The 26019-nt window shown below is 34.0% G+C and overlaps 1 protein-coding gene across 4 annotated transcripts in view; it reads right to left on the bottom strand.

The window, feature by feature from the left end:
* CLCN3 (chloride voltage-gated channel 3) overlaps positions 1-26019 on the bottom strand; it is a 101065-nt gene that overhangs the window by 32828 nt on the left and 42218 nt on the right. For all 4 annotated transcript variants that reach the window (XM_004758101.3, XM_004758104.3, XM_004758103.3 and 1 more), the window contains 5 exons: positions 11596-11753; positions 4140-4239; positions 2583-2770; positions 1509-1631; positions 102-308 (listed from right to left, as the gene is read on the bottom strand). In XM_004758101.3, coding sequence (XP_004758158.1) covers positions 102-308; positions 1509-1631; positions 2583-2770; positions 4140-4239; positions 11596-11753 — 776 coding nt within the window. The remainder of the gene's footprint in view (positions 1-101; positions 309-1508; positions 1632-2582; positions 2771-4139; positions 4240-11595; positions 11754-26019) is intronic.

The raw sequence follows: 26019 nt of genomic DNA, 5'->3' as shown, positions 1-26019 counted from the left end.
GTAAAAAGTTAAAAACATGATCTTTACCCTAGAAAATTTTCACTGATATAAGTCTATGTAATAGATATTTATCTATCAAATAAGCCACAAAAGACACTTACCTCCCTTTTTTTAGCTTCATTTGTGCTATACTTTGGAAAGAGGTAGGAAAAAATATTTCCACAGCAACAGGCAACATGTACCAGAGGACCTTCTTTTCCTAAACTCAAACCTGATGCCACAGCCAGTACTAATGTGATGGTTTTAATCATTAAAGTCCATTTTCCCAAGTAACCTCTGATAATGAATCCACTTAAAATAGTTTTGATCTACAAAGAAAAGATTAAAACTGCTTAATTTCCTTTAAGAAACAGGAAAATTAAAGTAATTTAAGTTACTCTCTTGTTTTACTTACAAAACTACCTTGCAAATTTTTCTAGTGGACCATGGAACAATTCAAAATTTTTCAAAAGCTTTAACTATTATGCTACAAATAATAAATCTAGATCTAATAAATCTAGATCTAATCTAGATAAATCTAGATTCTAATTCTCTCCTCAAGCAAGGATTGAAGGCAACCCTAGCTTATGAACAAAACTAGGATATAAGGCCATGTTAAAGGGAATACAGACCTTAATACAAGGATTGTAATTACATAACAAGGAAAAGGTAAATTTGAATACTTCTCTTGTAGAAATAGTTAGATACATTCAAACATGCTGTGTCAGAACTTAGGATATTTTGTCTTCTCAAAGTGCCGTTATTATGTGTAATATGTTCCTATATATTAAGAAGGGCAAGTGACAACAGCTAAATGCTGCATGATGATACTGCCTTTAAAGACATTCTTAATTAACAAAAATTTTTAAATCACTAAAATTAAGTTTCAAAAAGGAATTCATTAGAAAAAGCTAATAACTTACTTAAGACAGAAAAATTAAAAGGGGAAAGATGTGAATTTCCATCACACCATTCAATCCTAAGTGTACTCTTTAAATTACACCATTCAAGCCTGAATATTTCTTTAAATTACTGTTGATAAAAAATAAAACCCAAAAGTTTGTACTATTGCCTCACTGTTGTCAAATGTTTATTTAAAGTATTAAATGATTATAAAGATTATCTGCCAAATTCAAGAATTATTAACTTATTTAATTAAAATATAGTCATAAAAAGAGTGAATATATTCAAATCAGGTTCATAGCAGCAAAACATCAATTAATCCATCAAAGAATTTTAGGTCACATAATACTTTTCCAGCTTTATAACTTAGTGTTCTGATATTTGTTTAGTCATATGTTAAATTAGTGGTAGAGGAAAAAAAAAATCAACCTCCACAGTTAATGAAATGATGATGGAGAAGAAGTTCTTGTGATAATCAATTTTAAAATTTTTTTTTTAATTTTAAAATTTTCTTTCTCATATTACAATTTCCTCAGAAAAACAACTACTTCCCCCCCCAAAGGCAAAAGATTAACATCATAACAATTATTAAATGTTTAATGATACTAAAATATTGCTTGGCTTACCTCTGGGATTCCAGAGCCACAGGCATATGGAGCAAATACTTTTACCAGGGAAACGGCAAGAAAGGCAAAACTCAAGGCCCAAAAGATGTACATTATGTAATTCATGATGTAAGAGCCAGGACCCTAAGAGGCAAATCATTTAATAGTATGAATTTAATGTACAGTGCACCCCGACTGCAAGTGCTTTCCACATAAGAAACTTGTGTGAAACTCATAAAAGTTTCCTGGTTTACTTCCACAATAGTTAAAGCTTTATATGAACAAAATATTTAAGAAGAATCAAAAAACATTTATATATACAAAGAGGCTTAATCTGTTTAATGTTTTCCTAGATTTTTTTTGATACCTAAAATCTTATTGCCGAAAATCAGCTCTACTTTAACTTCTGCCTACCCACAAACCACATCTTGGAAATAGCCAAAGATAAAATTGCATTTGCACTGTGATTGCATTCTCCTGCAGTTCTGAAGATCAAATGAGAAACAGCATACTGGCCATGTTATCAGCAAATCTATTCTTTTTGGCTCAAAAATTCAGCTAGAACAAAATTTTTAAAACATCCTTATGACCAGGTAACTATATGTATTATACAATATTCTAACTTTTACAATGTACTTCATTACAGAACATCAAGAACAGTAATCATTTAAATATGCTACAAAAAAAAAATCTATGTATTTCTTTAAGATGTCTCCAGTTACAAGGCTTATTTTACTAAACTTTTTGATAATTTATACTTCTCAACAATCATGGTATGTCTAGCAGTTTTAATAATTTCATACTGGCTTTCTGTTATTATACAGATCCTACTGCACTTCTTTTCTACAATAAGATATATTTAATGTTATAATTGAAAGACTTGAATGTGACTATGTAGTTAACTAATAAGAGCTTCTTGAAACTTTACAATTTACTCGCTGCAATGAGTTCTCCTATTTTCCAATCTATCCTATTACATTTTACTTTTAATGCAGTTGCAATCATCTAATATGTGATTAATTCTATAATTAAGTGAACTGAAGACTCATTTAGCTATCTCAATTCTTAATTCATTTCAAACCCAGCAAGACTTACTTCTGCTTGACCTATGATTAATTCTGCCCATGTTTTCCACTGTGGGCATTTATCCCTCTCTTCAAATGTTGTTTCATTAGATCCCCAACAACACTGTTCATGGTTGTACCACAGTGCGCTAAGGCAAATGCCCTCCTTGAGATCAGTCATCCAATCAGCAGCAATGTCTATTAATCCAGCCAATGCCCCTGTAAAAACATGTTGAAGGTAGTTTAAAAAAAAAAGTTAAATCCATTTTTATAGTGTTAAGAACTACCAAGTTAAGAGGTTCAAAGAAAGCTGGGGATTCCCTATACATAAAGGGAATATTATATTAATTTAAATATTATATAAATTTAAGATTTTTAAGTCTTAAGTATAAATAATTTTATATTACTTCTAAAAAAGTATAGACAGCCACTTTTTAATATAAAATGGCTATTCTTTGTTTGAAATTAAAACTAGTTACATTATTTAAATTAATTGTGATTTATAATAAAGGTTTTTAAAAGATACTAAAACATCTTTAAAAGACAGCTAGCAGGAGGTTCACAAATCAGGTTATTAAAGTCTGAGATTTTACTATTATGTTTCAATATGAAATTTAATAAATTTACAAACTATCTCAATATCATTAAAATTTAATGTTCATTAGAAATAATTAGTGAAACTTATAGCACTAATGAATCACTGTGACAGACTGTTTTTTCCCTTAAATAACAAAAAATTAAAAGTACGAAGATCATTTTAATGACAAAATACAAAAAATATACAACTTTGTGGACAAATCTAAGACCTTCTCATCATATAAAAAGATCAAAAGGTCACATACACAGTGGTCACAAAATTCTTGTGCATGTCAATTAGAGGTATCAGTACTTCCCTCTAGACTCCACATAAATTTTAATTTTCCTCACGTTCTTGTAGACGTAATCTTCGACGGTGGAAACTGAAAGTCATTAAAAGAGTCCTTAATGTTTGCTTTCAGATCTTCAACTCCTACTTCTCAAAATCTCACACACAGGCACTTTGTGGGCTCCTGACAGCATGGTAGTTAAAATGCAGACTCTTGAGCTGAACTGCCTAAACGTAAATCTCGCTGGGCCACTTATTAGCCATACAACCTCAGTCACGTTACCAAACTCTGTGCTCCAGGCACCTCATCTGTAAAATGGTGGTGACAGTGGTACTTATACCACAGGACTGCCATGCAGTTTACATACTTGTAAAGACTTCAAGGCAGTACATGGCACATAGGAAGCACTCAAAAAATAAATAGCTACTTATTATGATGTTAATATTAAGATACCTTATTATCTGGACCAAACTACCTATTTTACAGGCACAGAAACTGAAACCCAGAAAGATCAACCAAACTGCATAAACAAAGTGACAGAGCCAAGACTAGACTCTAAAGCATCCTGCCTTCTAGCAGTCTTATATTTAAGAAGATTTCTTGAAACAAAATAAATACCTTTAAAAATGCAACAGGACCTGAAAAAAACATTGTGGGAAGGAGGGGAGAACGATTCATTTTTCTGTTAACCAAAAAAGGATTACATGAAAATTTTTCTTTACCTGATGCCAATCCTGTTAGTGTTACTACTAGCCATCCTGACCATGCATCATATAAACTTTTTGTCATTTCCCATGCTGATTCTTTCTTTTTGCTGTTGATCTGAAATTAGAAATGTTTATGCTTCATTTTTCAAACTATGAACAGAAGCCACAATTCTAGAATCTAACAATTTTTTTTTTCAGTTACTATACACGAGATAGTAATCTATAAACTAAATCATGGAAAAGGGGAGTTTGGGGCAGAATCACTACGTCAGACAGTTGTTACACCTGTAAACCAGATGATAAACATCTATCCAGAGATCTGCATTTTTAACAAAAACCTCAGGATCTAAGAGCAAGGCGTCCATAAACCACACAGAGTCTGGCCCACACTGTTTTAAACTGAATCAAATTTAGCTGATACATAACTTTTATATCAACAGAAATTAAGACATTATGGCTTGAAATGTTTGTCATTTCCTAACCACTTTCTGGTTCTAGCAATTAAGTGGATTATAATGTTCTCTAAAACAAAAGTTAATAACAGTATTATGCCCATAAGTACAGTATAGAATCATCATGTGACTAAAGGGCCTGCCAAAATTTATAGGCCTGTAAATACGCAGGTATGCAGAACTCTAATCCCATTCGTAGGGTCCAGAGGCTCTCTTCTATCACTGTGTAAGGCAAAGGTGTCCTCTACTGAATACAGTGAAGGAAGTGTGATTAGCAGGATAGGAATAGATTTGATTTCTAGATCTCACTAGACTAAAGCACAAGAAGGCAACTTTTCTTCTCTAAGTAAGAAAGTACTTTTAAACCTATCCCTAACTAGCCCAAACCTCTTCCATTCTATTAAGGTTGTTTAAAAAGCCATATCCTTGGGCTGCCTGGTTGGCTCAGTCAGATAAGCATCTGCTTCAGGCTTGGGTCATGATCCCAGGGTCGTAGAATAGAGCTCCACATTGGCTCCCTGCTCCTTGGGTGGTCTGTTTCTCCTTCTCCCCTTGCCTGTGCACTTTCTCTCCATCAAATAAATAAATAAAATCTTGAAAAAATATAAATAAATAAATAAACAAAAGCCCATATTCTCAGTCTAGGACTTCAGTGCTCAAATCATCTCACAGTACAGCTACAGCTGGAATTCAAAAATCTGGTCTATTTCCTCACTTAAAAGGCTCACTTAAGTTCTGGGATGAATAAGGCAATTTTATACCTTCTATACTATAAGCAACTAATCACAGATACTAAGCATCCTTTAGACTCTGAAGGTAGGTTCATTTCTTTCAAAAATAATCATTAAATCCCATGTTGCTTTATCTCAGTAACTGTAATGTTTCATATAACATGAGTTAAAAATTTGGTGATTATCTAAACGTTCATCAATACTGCACTGGTTAAGTAAACTGCAGTATATGCAAAAAAAAATTCTGCACTCACTAAAAAAGAAAGAGACAGATCCAGTGTTATGAGGGGAGAAAAGCAAAGGTGGATAGAACTGTGTACAGTACACTACCATCCTTCTAAGAAAAAATAAGCATATAAATATACGGACTTTTTTTTAAAATAAAGGGATAAACCATATAGTTTTAAAAGTAAATCATCATTTTAAGAGGCTGGCAACAGGTTAGAACAGAAACGAGAGTTTAAAACGAAGCAGTTTGTATGTGTGACTTAATGGGATAAATGCTGAGAACAAAAACTATTGGGAAAAGAAAAGAAAGAAAACACTAAAACTTTTCAGTAAGCACATCAATGGGGATAGCATTGGTAATAATCTGAAACTGTTGTGCGTGTATTGTGAAGTAAATCATATGATTATACATGTGATGTTGAGATTTTTGGCATGACTGAAAGATGGTACAGATTTAAGAACTAGAGCCTAAATAAAAGCCCTTTAGTACTGAATTTAAATTAGAAAGTTCCCATAAACTTATGAGGCCAGAAAACAATGGCCAACCCAGAGGCAAGAAGTACGTCTAGTGCCCACACTGCCTATAAATCATCTTACTTCCAAGGAACCAGGGCTCCTTGGAGAAGTGGCTGACTCCAGATATGGTGCAGGAAATGTATAAGATGAGCAAGGATCATCTTGTTTTCCTAGAATACGCCAGAGTCTACTAAGGATGAGTCAAAGGACACAGGCACCAATCCAGGTCTCTTCTAGTCAAAAATGGAATAACACAGGCATCAGAAAAGATAATAATGGGGATGATTAAAATATATCAAATATGTTCCAATCTATGAGTGCATGAAGATACAGAAACAGAAGTCAAACAAGCAAACCGAACTCTCACTGGTCAACTTTGAGGATACTAGGGAACCATCTAACTTCAAACTTCCCCTTTTCTGTATAATCTGAACTTTACAGAACCCAAATAATTGAAGGTTCTCTTTACAGAAATTTTCATGCTAATAAATAAAGAAGGAATGACAATTAGATTACCGACATTTTGCAAAATACCGAAATAGTAGTATCTGAAATGATAGAATGTTGATTTACCTCAAAACTGGAGGTAGGAGGGGTATTAAGTCTAATAAGAAGTTTGGGGGAAAAAAGAATTATGTACTCATACACACTGACATATAAAGTTTTCTTTTAATGTAATGTTTTAAAAAACAGTAAAGGGGTGCCTGGGTGGCTCAGTCAGTTAAGCGTCTGTCTTTGGCTCAGGTCATGATCTCAGGATCCTGCAATGGAGTCCTGTTGTCAGTCTTCCTGCTCAGCAGGGAACCTGTTTTTCCCTCTGCCTGCCACTCCCCCTGCTTGTGCTCTGTCAAATAAATAAATTAAATCTTTAAAATAAATAAATTAGGGACGCCTGGGTGGCTCAGTTGGTTAAGGAGCTGCCTTCGGCTCAGGTCATGATCCCAGCGTCCTGGGATCGAGTCCCACATCGGGCTCCTTGCTCCGCAGGGAGCCTGCTTCTCCTTCTGACTCTGCCTTCCACTCTGTCTGCCTGTGCTCTCTCTCGCTTGCTCTCTCTCTGACAAATAAATAAATAAAATCTTAAAAAAAATAAATAAATAAAATAAAATAAAATAAATAAATTAAATAAAAAACAGCAATAAGAACACCAATATATAGAATTTCCCAGGTTTTGGGACGCCTCGGTGGCTCAGTTGGTTAAGCAGCTGCCTTCGGCTCAGGTCATGATCCCAGCATCCTCGGATAGAGTCTCCCACATCAGGCTCCTTGCTCGGCGGAGAGCCTGCTTCTCCCTCTGCCTCTGCCTGCCATTCTGTCTGCCTGTGCTCACTCTCTCTCCCTCTCTCTGACAAATAAATAAAATCTTAAAAAAAAAAAAAAAAAGAATTCCCCAGGTTTAAAAAAAAAATTTTTTATGCATAGATCAAAGTACAGAAAATGGTATTTGACCTATCTAGAAAAAGACCTTTAATAAGACCAGCTAAAACACTGACTACTTCATATTATTTTAAATGTTTCAAGACCTATGGACTACCTTCAAAATCAAAGAGAAAAAGTATATCATGGTATCTTTTAGTTTTAATTTGCTTTAGAATTTTATGAACATGATGTCTTACAGACACTTTCATACTACCTCACTTTGAAACACATTTAAACTCCAACCAGAGTATGTTAATGAGTTGTAAATGTATACAGTTCTCACTGCAACTGATTTATCTAACACTCATACAAGATGCAGGAGTTACAGTGCGCCTGCAATAGGCATATGGGATTAAAACACTGGTTCTTACAATGTGGTCACATACACTCTGAGGGTCCCTAAGACCTTCTCAAACAGGTCTTCAAGATAAAAACTATTTGCATTGTAATATTAAAACACGATGTGCCTATTTCACTGTGTTTACATTTTCACTGATAATGCAAAAGCAAACGCAAAACGGCTTCTCCCAAGCACAAATCAAGGCAGCAGCATCCAAACATACTGGTATAGTCATCCTACTCTTCACTGCCACGTATCTCAGTAAAAAAACAAAGTAAGTAAACGCCAGTTTCACTTACGAATGACTTTGATGTAGTAGTAAAAGTTATTATGCCTTAGTCATTGAGTCTTGTTTATATTAGGTGCGATGACTTAGGTATATATAAAGCCTTTTGATGCATACTTTAGTGTGAGGTTATGCCTTGAGGAAAAGTATTTATGTGATTTACAAAATAAAGCTGATACCTGCACACGATATGCCATTTTTACTCGAAAGAAAGAGACACCAAACTATGGTTTTTCAGACTTGGGAATCTTACAGGCATCCTCCAAAAAACAAACCAAAGAAGTCTATCATTTCAAGTGAAATAAATATGTATTTATTTCTAGTGACAGAATTTGAGCTTTGAAGTAAAAACAATTTTGGAAAACTTGTATCTATCACTGTAAGGATGACAGATTCCCAATACTTAAAGACTTTTATAAAGAGATCAGTGTTGATATTAACAAATGCTGTTTTTTAAATATCATCTAATGAAAAGTGTCAATAGCTGAAAGAACTGCATAAAACTGAATATTTTCCAAATGATTACTGCATGATGTTACAAAATTATTCATTAGAGTTGAAGGTGAAATGATTTTACTGTAACAAAAGATAAAAAGTTCATTGGTAGAGTTTCAGATTACCCACTAGCAACTAATCTTTAAGAAACTACCACCTGTCAGTTTGGTATAGAATCAAAGAATATCTACAATGATATAAAAAGGTTATTAAAATATTCCTAGATTTGGGACGCCTGGGTGGCTCAGTGGGTTAAGCCTCTGCCTTCGGCTCAGGTCATGATCCCAGGGTCCTGGGATCCAGTCCCACATAGGGCTCCTTGCTCGGCAGGGAGCCTGCTTCTCCCTCTGCCTCTGCCTGCCTCTGTCTGCCTGTGCTCGCTCGCTCTCTCTCCCTCTGTCTGACAATTAAAAAAAATCTAAAAAAAAAAAAAAAAATTCCTAGATTTTCCAACTACCCATCTATATGAGGTTGGATTTTCTTCATATATTTCAACCCAAATAACATACCACAACACACTGAAGGCAGAAGCAGATATTAAAATCTAGCAGTCTTTCATTAAACCAACAATAATGAGATTTTTAAAAATGTAACATATATCACTGCAATGATGACAGATTCCTTATTTATAAGGATCCTTATAAGAATGACACTTTTCATTATACAATATTAAAAAAAATCATACTTGTTAGTATCAATCCTGATCGCTTTAGAAAAGTCTTTAAGTACTGGGAATCAGTCACTAAATATTTTTTTTATTTTGGGAAACACAGTTATTTTTCATAAAAATACGTTTTCTTTTGCTTTTATAAAACTATGTTTTGATATTAATGTGTAATGGGGTTTTGTTACTTTTAAATAAATCAATGTTTTTTAATTTCTCAGCTTCTGTATCTAATATGGTAAATATCAATTAATATAACCACATAAACTAAATTCCCTAGGCATCCTCAATAACTGTTTAGAGTTTTGAGTTTAATAGTGTTCCTGATGAATGGATAAAAAGAATACAGTATATATATGCAATGGAATACTACTCAACCATCAAAAAAAAATGAAATTTTGTCATTTGCAACAACATGGATGGAAATAGAGGGTATTATGCTAAGCAAAATAAATCACAGAAAAACAGTTATAATATGATTTCACTCATATATGGAATTTAAGAAACAAAACAGAGTAGCAAAGAGGATGGGAGGGAAAAATAAAACAAGATGTAATCAGAGAGGGAGACAAACCATAAGAGACTCTTAACCATAGGAAACTAACAGGGTTGCTGAAGGGGAGGAGGGTCGGGGTATCAGGTAACAGGGTGATGGGCATTAAAAAGGGCACGTGATGTAATGAGCACTGTGTACATACAACTGATGAATCACTGAACTCTACCTCTGAAACTTATAATCACTATGTCAATTAACTGAATTTAAATTAAAAAAATAAATCTAAAACATAAGTATTCTCAGATGATAAAATAAAACAAAAATGTGTTCTAAGATAAAAAACTTGGAAAACTTTGAAAATCACCACTGGATTGTATCTTCAAAAAGGTAAATACTGACTGATGAATCTCAGAGGTTATAAACAAAATAATCTAATTCTAATTTATGTATCTAATGTATACATGTATACATTAACATGAAAGGTTTTAACTAATTTTACAAGCAGTTATTTTCATTTATAAGTAAATTTCAGACCTCAAAGTTATAACAAGTCTTTTGGAATTTGGAATTTTATTTTTCAAAGAGAGTTTTTTTCTTTTAATTTATTTTTGGATTACATCAGTAAGTCACAACTCACAAGTGGCACTTTTAAGCCATTCTTCTTTTAACGTTTTTTATTTAATGGATAAAATACAGATAAACCTTTAAATTTTTTATTTTTTTTAATTTAGCAGAAATTTATCTATTTCTTTTTTTGATGTTACAAATGGAATAGCTGATTTCTGAAGAAATTTTAGCTCTTTAACTCTTTTTATCCCAAGATATATCTGAAATATACATTTGCTATAAAAACCACTGGAAATATATTACAATGTAAGTAATTCTTATTTTTAAATTAGTGATTCATTACAAAACTTGAATATGCCCTTTACAGGACTCAATCTGAGAAATCCCAGCATTTAAAACTGAGAAAGGAGGGTGCCTGGGTGGTTGAGTCAATTAAGCATCTGCCTTCAGTTCAGCTCATGATCCTAGGGTCCTGGGACTGAGTTCGCATCAGGTTCCCTGCTCATTGGTGAGCCTGCTTCTCCCTCTCCCTTCCCACCCCTGCTCATGTTCTCTCTCTCTCTCAAAACTAAATTTAAAAAAACAAACAAACAAAAAAAAACACTTTAAAAACAGATAAATAGGGCGCCTGGGTGGCTCAGTGGGTTAAGCCGCTGCCTTCGGCTCGGGTCATGATCTCAGGGTCCTGGGATCGAGTCCCGCATCGGGCTCTCTGCTCAGCAGGGAGCCTGCTTCCTCCTCTCTCTCTCTGCCTGCCTCTCTGCCTACTTGTAATCTCTCTCTGTCAAATAAATAAATAAAATCTTTAAAAAAAAAAACAGATAAATAAAACTGAGAAAGGATATAAAAGAAAACAGTAAAATCCCACGAAGCTATCTCTCCAATATGCTTCTTCTTTTGTAATAATGGGAATTACATAACAACTTTCCTCCTTTACTGTAGCTGCTGTGCTGCTCAAAGACAAAAATCGTGCTGACTCTATACCTCAATCTTCCTCCCCAACTCACATGCTGTGTTTTCCTGGACCTTCCTTTTTTGAACTAGTTTACTTTTTTTATTTTAAGCTACCTCAAGTCCTTTCCAGAGGTATAAACAAACTTTTTTAAAAAATTACATAGAGAGAGGAAAAAAAACATGTATTACTCATAAAATGTAGAAATTTACTTAAATGTACTTTAATGCATGATATATATTTTGGTAGCCTGAGATCACTGGCAAAAATCTATTATTAAATTATCTGGTTATACACTACACTATAAATTACTGAAAACACTTACCCGTCTATGCCTTTCTCTGTCTTTACATTTCTCTCGCACCCAGTCAATAGTATGGAAATCATCATATGTACCAACACCTGGAATTGGTTCATCCAAAAGATCCAGCAAGTGTGTAGAACTGTTAATGCTGCCTCCATTTGTCATTGTATAATGAGTTCCTACAAAGCAAAAAAAGAACAGTATGTTTTATGAGAGACAATGGTGAACTATGTAACCTTCTTAATAGTTTACTAGTAATTCATAAAGAAATAGTATCACTTGAAATGTAGTAAAACAGAGGAAGGAAAACATCAAGAAAAGTCATCCAAAACTTTGAAATAAGGCTAAAGACCACAGCATGTCCTTACAAATGTATACTACAGTATCAAAAATAAGCCTGCCTAGTAGTCATCTTTTGCTCTGAGGCAGAAGACTTTGATTTATTATTTTCTATGGATTAGGACATTGACTCTGTAAAGTTAGATAATAACTTAGAGAAGACTGATAAATTGAAAATTATTGTTTTCATCCAGCAAAAATGTAATTCAATTTCATTTAGTAGAAAAGATAATACTTAAGAGTTCTAGTATTAGGGTTTTTGTTTTTGCCCTGTAAGAAAATTTCTCACCGATACTTCATCAACTCACACATTCTCTTCTAAGTCATCTTTGTCATCAAGCTAGTTTCCTTACTAGTAGTAAATAAATCTTTGACACATGTTCACTATATACTTTTAAGAGACTTAATACCAGGAAGGACACAAAAAAGACTTAAATTTTAAAAGCTCAACCCAACAAAAATGGCTCTTAAATTTAAAAAGTTCAATCCAACACAAAAAAAGAGAAATACAAATCAAACCTACAATATCATTTTCCTCTATCAGACTGGTAAAGATTAAACAGGTGACTACGCACTGAGTTAGCAAAGTTATGGGGAAAGAACGCTTGCCACAAAATTATTAGTTTAAGTATAAACTGGTATAACCCCTCTGGAAAGTCAAAGCTACCAAAATTTAAATACACAGATGCTCTCAAACCCAGCAAAGTCCACTTCCAAAAAAAATTTTTTTGCAGTTACACTTGCATTATTCCCTAAGTTATACACAGTGTGGTAAAACATCTCACTGTGTGCTCTAGAAGGAAAACAAAAACAAATTAATGCCAAAGTGCTCATAATCCAAAAGAAGGGTCAAAAAAGAGCCAGAAGTAAATACTTTGGAGGCCACATAGTCACAACAACACAACTCTGCCACAGTAGCACAAAAGAAATCACAGATAATATATAATAAGTGGGTATGGCTGTGTTTCAGTAATACTTTACAAAACAGGTGAAGAGCAGCATTTGGCCCAACCACTGATCTAAAGTCTCTACAGCACAAACTAAACTCAACTGAAGACATTTATTAGGAATTTTGTACTTAATGGCACTCTTCTAGATAGTATAAGAGATACAAAGGTAATAAAAACATTGTCCCTGACTCAATATAATACTGAATATTATAAACAAACTTAATGTCTATTTACTTCTACCAGGTAGAACAGGGTTCTCCCTTCCCTTCCTATCTGATATATTTGCCTTGGAAATATTTGCCTTGGAAAGTATAAAACTACTGAAAGAAGAATAGTATATTGATCTCAGTGTTCTGGCAGATGTACTCCAGGAATGAATAATGTATCATTCTTGGCTGAGGGTTTAAAAGCTCAATCCCTGCAACAGCCCATGTTGATTTACATAAAACAACCTTATGCGTTTTTACACTAGCTCTTTCTTCCTCTCTCTATCCTGATTTTATTCAGCAATTTCCACTCGGTAAAAGCTGGCTGAAAGGCCACAAATTTTCTTAAGGAAAAAACTACTGGAGAATGAACATAATGAGTATTTATAATGTCTGGACAAATTTGAGAATCTCGGACTCTGCTTTCTATACAATAATAAAATTGGTAATTTAAAACATGTTTTTGAAGGACGTATCAAAAGCTTCAATGGTCTTCTGATACGATGACATCACTTCTGGCCAAAAATGCATAAACTGAATCTTAAAAGGAAAAACAAACACTAGTTGAGGAAAATTCTATAAAATAAATGGCTTACATTCTTCAAAAAATGTCAGTCATGAAAGACAAAGAATGACTGAGGAACTGTTCTAGATTAAAGGAGAAATGACATGACAACTAAACGTAACTTGCTTCTAGATTATTAGAATGTGGACAAGGAAAAAAAGGGGGTTTTTTTTGTTTACATTAAAGCACAGAGTAAAGTAACTGGAAAATTTGTGAACAGTCTCTAAATCAGATAATGGCACATATCAATATCAATCTTCTGATTTTGAAAACTGTACTGTGGCTATTTATTAGGGAATATTCATTCATAAGGAAATACACACTTAAGTATTTACACACACAAACACATTATGTGATGTATTATACATACACACATACACACACAAAACAGTATGTGTTACATAGCAAATAGCGCATAGAACAGTGAGAAAAAGAGTAAGAGAAAATAAACAAATGTGGTAAAATGTTAACATTTCAGAAATCTGGGTGAAAGGTATAAAGGATTCTTTTCACTATTTTTCAACATCTCTAAGACTGAAATTTTAAAAAAATGTTTTTTAAAAGTCTACTATGATATATTTTGAAAACTTCCAACTCCCCCCACCCCATGTTGCCTTTATTTGGGTAGAGTTAAAGAAACATGGACTGCTGATCTTAATTGCTCTTCTATTCAAAATATAAAAAGCAAAATTTCTATACCACTTAACATATATCCACACAATACATCAGCAGCCCCACAATAAGAATTGTCAAGTTGTTGCACCACAAAGATGATAAACAAATGAAGCATATATTACTCCAAGACATAAAGCAGAAGTAAAAAAGTAGATACTCATTTTCATGAGGTAACAAAAGATAGAGCAATACAATTAACAATATTTACATTAACTATGGGTCTTGTCTTTAATGATTTTCTAAAAGTTACTCAGCAGAAACTACTCTGACATCTAACTTACAAAACAATGAAGCAATTCAAAATATCTGAAAACCAGAAATTAAGGATTCAAACTTTTTAAACCAGAGGACCCTATGAACCAATATTTTGTGCTTTGGGGCTTTTAGGTTTTGTCCCTTACAACTTCTGGGACTGCTACAGGACATGTTAGCATGGGATTTAGCCAGAACAGCTTTTGTCCCCAACAGACTGTTTGTAGGTCGGTCTGTCCCTTTATCCCTATTTGCTTCTACATACAGAGCAATGGTGTTTAAAAAAAGCATATTCTAGGGCCCCTGGGTGGCTCAGTGGGTTAAAGCCTCCACCTTCGGCTCAGGTCATGATCCCAGGGTCCTGGGATCAAGCCCCACATCAGGCTCTCTGCTCAGCAGGGAGCCTGCTTCCTCTTCTCTCTCTCTGCCTGCTTCTCCACCTACTTGTGATCTCTGTCAAATAAATAAATAAAATCTTTAAAAAAAAATCCACAAATCAATGTTTTGTACATTAACAAAATGGATAAAAATCACACGAGCATCTCAATAGACGCAACAGATGCAGAAAAAGCATTTGACAAAATCCAACATTTGTTAATGATAAAAGCTCTCAACAGAGTGGGTACAGAGGGAACATACTACAATATAATGAAGACTAAATAGGACAAAACTACAGCTAACATTATACTTAATGGTAAAAAGCCAAAAGCTTTTCCACTAAGATCAGAGACAAGAGCACTCTCACTATTTTTATTCAACAAGTACTGGAAGACCAAAGGCATTCAGATCAGTAAGGAAGATGTAAAACTGTTGTTATTTGTAGGTGATATAATACCATATACAGAAACCCCTAAAGACACCATCAAGAAACTATTAGAATAAATGAATTCAGTAAAGTTGCAGGATAAATAATCAATACAGAGAAATCTGTTGCATTTCTATACACTAATAAAAAACTAGCAGAAAAAAATTAAGAAAGCAATCCTATTCACAATGGCATCTAAAAAACAAACAAACAAACACACACCTAAGAATAAATTTAACCAAGGAAGTGAAACACCGGTATTCTGAAAACCGAAAGATGCTGAAGAAAGAAACTGAAGATAACACAAATATATGGAAAGATATACCATGCTCATGGATTGGAAGACTTAATACTGTCAAATTGTCCATACTATCCAAAGCAATCTACACTTTCAAAAGCAATCCCTACTAAAAATAACAATAATATTTTTCACAGAAGTAGAACAAATAATCCTAAAGTTTGCATGGAACCACAAAAGACCACAGACAGTCAAAGCCATCTTAAGAAAAAAACAAAGCTGGAGGTATCATAATCCCAGATTTTAAATGTTCTACAAAGGTATAGTAATTAAAATAGTAACATACTGGCACAAAAAAATGACACAGAGATCGATGGAATAGAATAGAGAGCCCAAAAACAAACCCACACTTATATGATCAAATAATCTACAACAAAGGAGGCAAGAAAACCTGATGGGGAAAGAACAGTCTCCCAACAAACGATGTTGGGGAAACTGGAAAGCTACATGCAAAACAATGAAACTGGACCTCTTTCATACATCATACACAAAAATAAACTCAAAATGGATTAAGGATCTAAATGTGAGACCAGGAACCATAACGCTCTTAAAACAAGAAAAAAGAAACAAACACAAAAACCCATAGGCAGTGAACTCTTGGACATCAGCCTTAGCAATATTTTCTGAGATCTGCCTCCACAAACAAGAGAAATGAAACAAAAAGTGAACAACAAGAACTACAGCAAACTGAAAAGCTTTTGCACTATGAAGGAAACCACCAACAAAATGAAAAGGCAACTTACTGAATGGGAGAAGATATTTGCAAATGGTATATCTCATAAGGCATTAATATCCAAATTATATAAAGAACACCCCCCAAAAAATCCAATTAAAACACAGGCAGAGATTTTAAAAAAAATGAAATCTTGCCATTTGCAACGACATGGATGGAACTAGAGGGTATTATGCTGAGCAAAATAAATCAATCAGAGAAAGACAATTATCAAATGATGTCCCTGATATGAGAAGTTGAGAAGCAATGTGGGGGGTTTGGGGAGTAGGAAAGGAATAAATGAAACAAGATGGGATCAGGAGGGAGACAAACCATAAGAGACCCTTAATCTCACAAAACAAACTGAGGGTTGCCGAGGGGAGGGGGAGTAGGGAGAGGGTGGTTGGGTTATGGACACTGGGGAAGGTATGTGCTATGATGAGTGCTGTGAAGTGTGTAAACTTGGTGAATCACAGACCTGGACCCCTGGGGCTAATAATATACTATATGTTAATAAAAAATAAAATTAAAAAACCACAGGCAGAGGACCTAAATCAACATTTTTCCAAAGAAGACATCCAGATGGCCAACAGACACATGAAAGGAAACTCAATATCACTCATCATCAGGGAAACACAAATCAAAACCATAGTGAGGTATAACCTCATACCTGTCAGATGACTAGTATCAAGGAGATAAAATTTAGTAACAAATGTGGTGAAGATGTGGAAAAAAGGGAACCTTCATGCACTGTTGGAATGCAACTGGTAGAGCCACTATGGAAAACATTATGAAGGATCCTCAAAAACAGAAAAACTATATGACCCAATAATTTCAATTCTGGGTATTTACCTAAAGAAAATGAAAATACTAATCAGAAAAAATAAATGCACCTTTATGTTTACTGCAGCATTACATATAACAGCTAAGATATGGAAGTAACCTAAGTGTCCATAGATAGGTGAATGGATAAAGGAATTTTAGTATCTATACATAATGGAATATTATTCATCTATTATGAAAAAGAATGAGATATTATCATCTCCAACAACATGGATGGACCTAGAAGGTATTACACTATCCGAAATAAGGAAAGGAAAGAAAAGGAGAAAGGAAAAAGGAAAGAAATGGAAAGGAAGAAAGAAGGAGGGAAAGAAAAGAAAAGAGAAAAGAAAAAGAAATAACATATGATTTCACTTATATGTAGAATCTAAATCCCAAAGCAAACAAAAAACTGAAACAGACTCAAAATATACAAAACTGGTCACTGCCAAAGGAGAAGGGGGTGGGGGGTGGATAAAATAGTGAAGGGATTAAGAGAAACAAACCACCATTTATAAAATAAGTCATGGAGAACGAAAATACAGCATAGGGAATAGAGTCAATACTATTATAATAATAACAAATAAGATATTGTACAGGATGAGTATAACTTTTCATATATGCGCTTTTCTGTATGATCTTTTATTCCATATTGTCTTTTGACTGTGTATTTGAAAACTTAAAAAGAAATTCTACCAAAGAATTAATATCATACTCGATGTCATACTCAGTGACATTTATAGAAAACTTAATTTAGCAATATTAGAAAAATTAATTAATAAAATCTATTATTATAAAAGGAGTGCTATATAAAATTCAAGATCAGCTGGCTATTTTAAAAAATTCAAACTTTTATTTCAGTATGTTTGACATTTCATATATTTCTTTTATAGTTTGTTCTGCCAAACATGGAAATCTGAGTAATATGAAGAAGGAGAAAAGGAAAAACTTTCTATCCTAAACTGGGTAGGGAACATTCATTTTTGAGAGAATCATAGAAGTGCCTACATACCCCACATCTGGAGTAATTTTAAAGGTATAATGTGTCCTAACAATTACAATATTTTAAAAATATTCCTAATGTATCATTTCTTTGTATATAGCTCACTGCAACCTAGATTCATCTGAAGTTTAACTTACATATATTAAAATGAGATAAATACAAATTATTTATGTGTGTTAATAAAATGCAGTACAAGTTATCCAGCTTCACCTCGCAACTTCATCTTATGCATGAATGAAGCATGTATCTTGTAGGTAATGCCACAAGCACAAATTTAAATACATACATACAGGAGTATGTGCATAAACTAGATCTCTCTCTTTCCTAAAATAATACTTCAGGGGTTGGTTAATTAAAAAATTATTATACGAATTTCCTAAAGCTGATATCTGAAAGGGAAATCTATAAGACAAAGAGGTTTATGGGATGAAATAAAGGTGGTCAGGCCATACTTCCCTGAGTATGCGTTTCTTTGTCCTCAGTAAATGCTGTCCTTATAGTTGTACTCTATTAACACAAAATGACATGAGTTAGCTTGGCTTTCCCATTTCTCAAGGCGCATACAGCTTGCATTTACTTATCTGTAAAGAGAGCGGTAGAGGTGTACCAGAATACCTTTTGAAAATACTGATCAAGGTTCCTTACCCAACACTACTTCCTTGTCCTCTCCACACATTTTTCTTCTACCAGTTATTGAGGCAATTATTGCCGAAGGAAAAGAAATACACAACAGAGCACAGAAAACAAGAGTCATTACTTTGGCTTCTGAGTTTCAAATTTAGGCTTTTAAAATCAATAGAAAGGCAAAATTTTAAAAGCCATATCTTTGAGTTTAAGAGATAGGTTTCCAGGTTTCAAAGGCTTTAAGTAAGAAAAGGTTTGAGTTTCTGCAGTAAGACATGGATTGAAAAAAGAACAGATGAAGAACCAATCCTTACATGACTACATGAGGTTTGCTGGGGAGGCAAGGAGAGGAACTGAGTAAACAGAAGTTATAATAGTTAAACTGGCAACTGGCTTCAGTCTTTAACATTTTCCTATAACAAAAAAATATAGATGATATACTAGCCACACTTATTTACAAGCTCTTCATTACCGTGCATACTTTCTAAAAACTATCTCATATCATTAAGTGCATATGCACATCATTTTCAATGTACTTCAGATTAACTGCTGTGACATACTGTAAGTTAAACCTCCAGGTTAGTTTGCTTTACAAACAGTATATGCAATGAACATATGTGAGCCTAATTAGTCACTCTCTTTCCCAATTTTTAAATTTTTAACTTTTTTCTTGTTCTTAACATTTTTTCTCAAACGTGCCCAGATATTGAGTATCAATAACCAGATATATCTCCAAGCTTAAAATAACCACATTAACCAGGAGCTGTCCTCAGATTAGGATTTTTCTTTGTATAATGGTCCCTTATTGTTTCTACCCACCTAGAAACCCCTTCCTTTTCTTTCTGTAACAGAACCCAATTTTTTTAGGAACTCTCTATCCCTTATTTCATACAGTCTTGGTGAGAGCATCAATCAAGGTGTCCTCCCCTCCCCAGCTAAGAAAAAGGCACATGATCCAAGGCAGACTGATAAAACTATCTCTTGGAAATGTAAGTCTTGAGCACTGTGATACAAAGACACTGGGGGTCTATTAATTTCAATGACTTCACTTCCAAAGGATAGGACAGCTGCTGCTACTTGGATTATAAGAAAGTACAATCAATCTAAGGTACTAGTCCCCCTCCACCCCCAAATTAATTAATTAATTAATTAAAGTAACAGTTTCTGAATTTAAGAAAAAAATTGAAAAACGTTTCTGGAGGTCTGACTACCAGATGCCAATGAATACCCTTCTACTACGTAATGGCTGGAGGAATGATAGGGAGACTAGAAAAAAGACTGCCTTCTTTGCAGAGTGACCTAGTAGAGAAATTCCATTACCTTAATGCCCTTGGAGCAAAGTCATATTCCAGCTCTGCCACCTATTAGCTATGTAACTATACCCTGCACAAGTTACTTACTAACCTCTTGGTGGTGACTGGGTTTTTTCACCCACTTTTAGAGTACGATGTGTAAACTGGAAATAAATCATGTAAAATATCTAATACTAAGTCTGATAAACAGGAAATCAACAAACACGAGTTACTGTTTCTACTCAAATATTCTGGTATTCAAAACTTTACCAGGCTGCATTATATTATTCATATGGCATTATTTTTAACCCAGAAGACTGACAAAATGACAAAGAAGGGGGAGGGGGGCGCCTGGGTGGCTCAGTGGGTTAAGCCGCTGCCTTCGGCTCAGGTCATGATCTCAGGGTCCTGGGATCGAGTCCCGCATCGGGCTCTCTGCTCAGCAGGGGGCCTGCTTCCTCCTCTCTCTCTCTGCCTGCCTCTCTGCCTACTTGTGATCTCTCTCTGTCGAATAAATAAATAAAATCTTTAAAAAAAAAAAAAAAAAAAAAAAAGAAGGGGGAGGAAAATGTCTTACAAATTTGAACAATGAGCTATTCTACAATTGTATACTAATCTAAAATCCTATAGATTTTTCAGTAAATAATTTAACTAATTACGGCCAGCTTGTATGGACATAGAAACACGTTTCTAAAATCTATGGTCAATAACCAATCTTTCTATGAAATGGATATTTTGCAATTCAAATATTATCAACAATATTTCCATAGTTCAAGTATCACCAACACTAAAACAGCTCAGTAGGCAGGAAAAATTATCCAATCAATGAGCTGTTAACTGAGTTGCAGTTTTCTTGCAAAAATAAAACTATTTTTTAAAATTTTTTTGAAGATTTTATTTCTCCTGTATATTTCTTCTTTTTTATTTTTATTTTTTGAAGATTTCATTTCTTCTGCACAAGCAGGGAAAGAAGCAGGAAGAGGGAGAGGGAGAAATAAACTCCCAGCTGAGCAGGAAGCCCAATGCAGGACTTGATCCCAGGACTCTGGGATCATGACCTAAACCTAAAACAGCTGAGCCACCAAGGTGTCCCGCAAAAATAAATTTATTGATAAGAGAACTTTGTCTTGTTTATTTTTTCCCCAGATGCAAAACTTTTTATCTCTTCTACCACCCACATTCCCTAACAACTACTAACCTACTTTCTGCCTATATGGATTTGCCTATTTGCCATTTTATATAAATGGAATCATAGTTTTATGTATTGGGGTTCTTTTATTTACCATAATGTTTTCAAGGTTCATGCATGTTGCAGCATGTATCAGTACTTTATTACTTGTTATGAGTGAATATTATACTTATGAATATTCTGCATTTTATTTATCCATTCATCCACTGATGGACATTTAGATTGTTTCCTCCTTTTTGGCTATTACGAAAAATGCTTCTATAAAGTTATGTACAAAAAATTCATACATACCTATGTAAACAAAAATTCACTTACTGGTATGAGTAATCTAAACAAACAAAAAAACAAGTTGGTCTTTTCAATAAATAATGCTGGTACAACTGGCTATCCACATGCAAAAGAAAAAAGCTAGACCTGTACCTCATACTACCATAAAATTAACTCAAAATGGATCATAGATATAAACTTAAGGGCTAACTAAAACTATAAAACTCTTAAAACAGAGTAAATGCTTATGACCTTGGGTTAGGCAGTGGTTTTGCAAAAATAACACCAAAGCACAAGTGACAAAAGAGGTAACAGATAACACTAGACTACATCAGAATTTTTAAAAAATCTTTCATACCTAGAAGCCAGACACAGTTATCTGGTATCTAACAACAATAAAACAATATCTACACTGTTCTTGGCACTTGGCCCACCGGATATTGTTCTTGGCACTTTACATATATTAGCTTATTTAATTTTCACAACAAACCCATGAAATAAGAATTACTCCATTTCATAAATCAGAAAAACAAAACACAGAGAGTTAAGTATAACAGAGATTCACATTCAAGCAATTTCATTCCAAAGGCATTTCTTAGCACTACGGAATACTGACTAAAAAGTAATTTCATAGTTAGTTTGTCTGCCTGTATATACTTATATGATATGTGGACACTCTTCTCCCCTAGTAAGTTAAGAACTCTTACGAAGAGTCTTCTCCCAAACACTTGTGCACGTGCACTTAGCTTTTAGACGATTAATGCAATCCTACCCTTCACCGTTATCATCCTTCTTTGCCTTTGGTTCCAGAGCACTTGTCCTATATTATTTAAAATGCTACACTGAAAAACTGTTTCAACAATAGTCATGGGCACTGCTTTGTTACCAGCACTCATGTCCCTGTGTTTTAACAGGGGTCTAATGAAAATAACACACCCCACTCTCGTTGTCAGGTCATTCCGTGGGCCATAAGAAGCCTACCTTATCCCAGGGAGAGCTAACTGCCCCTCCAGGTGTATACTTAGAAACTGTTTTTCAAACTTTTGTGATTGTGGCCCATAGCAAGAAACATTTCTCAATGACATGAGAAAAGTATACAGATATGTACCTAAGTAAAACCAATGCTTAGGATACTTATTTTGGCAAATAAGTCATATTTTACTATGTCCTTTCTCTTTTTTTGATACTAGTCACAACCCAGTTGATTTCATGACCAACATGTTAAAATCTGCAACTTAACAAACACTGAACTAAAAAATAGACATTAATAAAATGATCTGCTTTTCCACAGAAAACTCTATATTTATTAAATATTTGTTAAACTGAACTGAAAAAAAAAGTACCTGCTATACCTTAAACTAAGTTTTTTAGTGAATTTCATAGTCACATGTGTTCAGTAGCCTAAGTCTTTTCTCCAAGGGGAACAGCCAAATAATAGGCTGGGATGAAAAAGTACATATACATTTATTCACTAAGACTAGAACTTATTATGTCTAGTGTCCATCTCAAAAGATGGGGGAGATGTGATCCCTGGCATTTAAAGTCATAATGCAGGGGTGCCTGGGTGGCTCAGTCATTAAGTGTCTGCCTTCGGCTCAGGTCATGATCCCAGGGTCCTGGGATTGAGCCCCCCATCAAGCCCGGCATCGAGCCCCACATCAGGCTCCCTGCTCAGCGGGAAGCCTGTTTCTCCCTCTCCCACTCCTTCTGCTTTTATTCCCTCTCTCGTGTGTCTCTCTCTGTCAAATAAATAAATAAAAATCTTTAAATAAAGTCATAATGCAGACTACTGTCCTATCATTCACACAATACATACACTTTTTTTTAATTATGAAGAAAGACAGGCAGAAATCCAAAATTTTACATATTCTGAGTACCCAGTTTCTTCCGTATATTAAGAACAGGAAGTCTAGTCCCCGTTGTGTTTTTTTTTTCTTGCCTCTGTGACCTTAGTGATAAGAAATGGTCATCCTCTTGAGGGAGGAGAAAGTAAATGTAAGTTGATAGTGGAAGTTCCAGAATGTTAGCAGACTCCCAAATGAAAGATTAAAAAGGTTAATGGCAAGTACAGTGCTAAGTGCATAGTAGGTTGTCAATCAAATGTCCACTGGATAAATGAATAAAGTATATGCTCTTGAAACTTGTTCTGCCACCCACACTCATATTTAACTAGGACTTAAGTTGTAAAGTCTTGGTCATTAAAACCAAATTCCGAAGAAGTTCACCAAAGATACACACCAGTCAGTAGCAATGCTGAGTCCATTACTCAATTCACTGTTTTCTTCTCTGTTCCATTGCCACCCCAAACTAAAAAGCCTACATCCTAAGGCAGAGATGATAAAGTGGGTAGTAAGACACCTGTATAATTGGAAACAAATTCCATGTTCATTTATTATCGCTGAATGTAAGATAATCTGTGTATTACATGAATAAAAGACATAAAATTGGCTTTCTTAAGTGGCAAGGGAAATAAAGGATAGAAACAAAATCTTTTTTATTTAATTAAGGTTGTAATGGACTCCAAAAAATTACAAATTAAACATATGTTTATTTAAAAACAAAACCAAACTTTAAAATATAACTTAAGCCACCAGTCTCCTGTGGCTTTGTGTAGACACAAAGCAGAGACCTTAATGCCAGAAAAATAGCCAAAATTACAAAATTACTCTGCATGGCAGGAGATCTGCTCACATTTTGAAATCTTGATACACAAAGCATTTCTGACTTAACAAGCAGTGAGATATAAAATTAATCATAGTAAAATGTCAGTTATTTTTAGAAAATAGAGCTAGAGATAGTAATGTAATATGAACCAGATTTTATTGAAAGTTTTAAATCCAGATACCATGAGCAAAATAAATTTAAATACAGGCTTTGTTTTTACACTATTGTTTTAGACTACAAAGAGTTTCTGACATCAAATAAAGAATATTTGTTCTTTTAATTTTACAGATACTTAGATGAATAAATTTATAAGAAGAGAATTAATTTTCTAGTTGGCTAAAAGAAGTAATGGAAGTACAGTAAGGACCTGGATCCTAAAATCATTTTACAAAGAGCCTAGAGAATGACCCTTTGGCAGTAAAAATATCACCTAACACCTGGATTTCCAAAATAATGTGCCAGAAAATGCTAAGTAATGATATTTTGGAGGAAATAAAAATGAAAAACTCACCTATTATAATAGTAACAAAAAAGCTTTACTCAAATACATTTCTGAGCTAATGAATATCACGAAATGACTTCAGGGAGAAAATTAAGACTCCAAACATTTATTTCAATAGGAAGTCCCCACGTTTTGTGCTTTAAGACCATCATCTGTCTGGCATTCAATCTCCTCTAGAATCCAGCACTTTTCTGCCTACCTATACTGCCTCCCTTAACTGACCTGCTGATAAAAACTAATCAGGAAACAACATAACTACGAATTTACTCCCATCAGAGCATTTATTCATTCTATCCTTTCTACCAGGAATGTCCTATCAAATTCCCTTGTGTACTTAAGCACTTGGGACTACTATGATAGATCGCACTTGTCAAAAGAAGACTGATATCTTCCTCCCCTAAAATCCCACAGACCATGCACTCTATACCATTCCCCAGAAATTGATTAATTTCCATGGGCTTTGGCTTTTTTTGTTTTTAAACTTGGGAAGCTTTCTTATGCCCCTGCCAAGCTTCAAATGTCAAGAATTACAGGGATATACCTAGTAAGAAGAAGTATTTCCCCACAATTGGAGGATAAACCATATCATTTGGATTGAACCCTGACTACTCTTTATGATTTCTTTACCTCAGTTTTATCAACAGGAAAATGGGGATTCTAACAGTATCTAAGTCACAAGACTATGAGAGGAATTAAATGATTTGTACACATGAATGAATATACCTAAAGCTCTTACAAAAATATCTGGCAAACAGTAAATTCCAAACTAAGTATTAGCTATTATTAATATTACAGTTACTACCACCAGCATTCTCCATAGCACCTAACAGAACTCAATAAATACTTGAACGAAACATTTAATATTCAAATAATTTTTAAAGATGGAGTAAAAGGAGGCTCAAAGTCCAAAAGAAATCCCAAAAAAAGGCCTGGTAGAAGAAAAGAATTCAACTCTCCAAATTACTTAGACTTCATGAACAAATTAAGAAAAAGTCCAAGTATTAAAATTAATAATCCAAATCAACAAATTTTTAAATTTTTTTCCTTATTAAAATGGAAAAGACATTGTATGAGAAAACGTCATAGTTTCTGTATAGGAAATTTATCTCAAAAATGGCTATTTTTAAGATGCCATATGAATTTCTAATCTACCAATAACATTTAATTAATTCTATGTTTAATTTACTTAATTTCCAGTCTATATATTATCAGACAGAAACTTAAGTAGGAAGCTTCATCATCTACCACCTCACCTTGAAAATTAGAACTGAATTTTATTT

The sequence above is a fragment of the Mustela putorius genome, unplaced genomic scaffold, assembly GCF_011764305.1.
Source record: "Mustela putorius furo isolate JIRA1106 unplaced genomic scaffold, ASM1176430v1.1 tig00000242_pilon_pilon_pilon, whole genome shotgun sequence".
NCBI lineage: Eukaryota > Metazoa > Chordata > Mammalia > Carnivora > Mustelidae > Mustela > Mustela putorius.
This window is presented reverse-complemented; position numbering and strand designations above follow the sequence as displayed.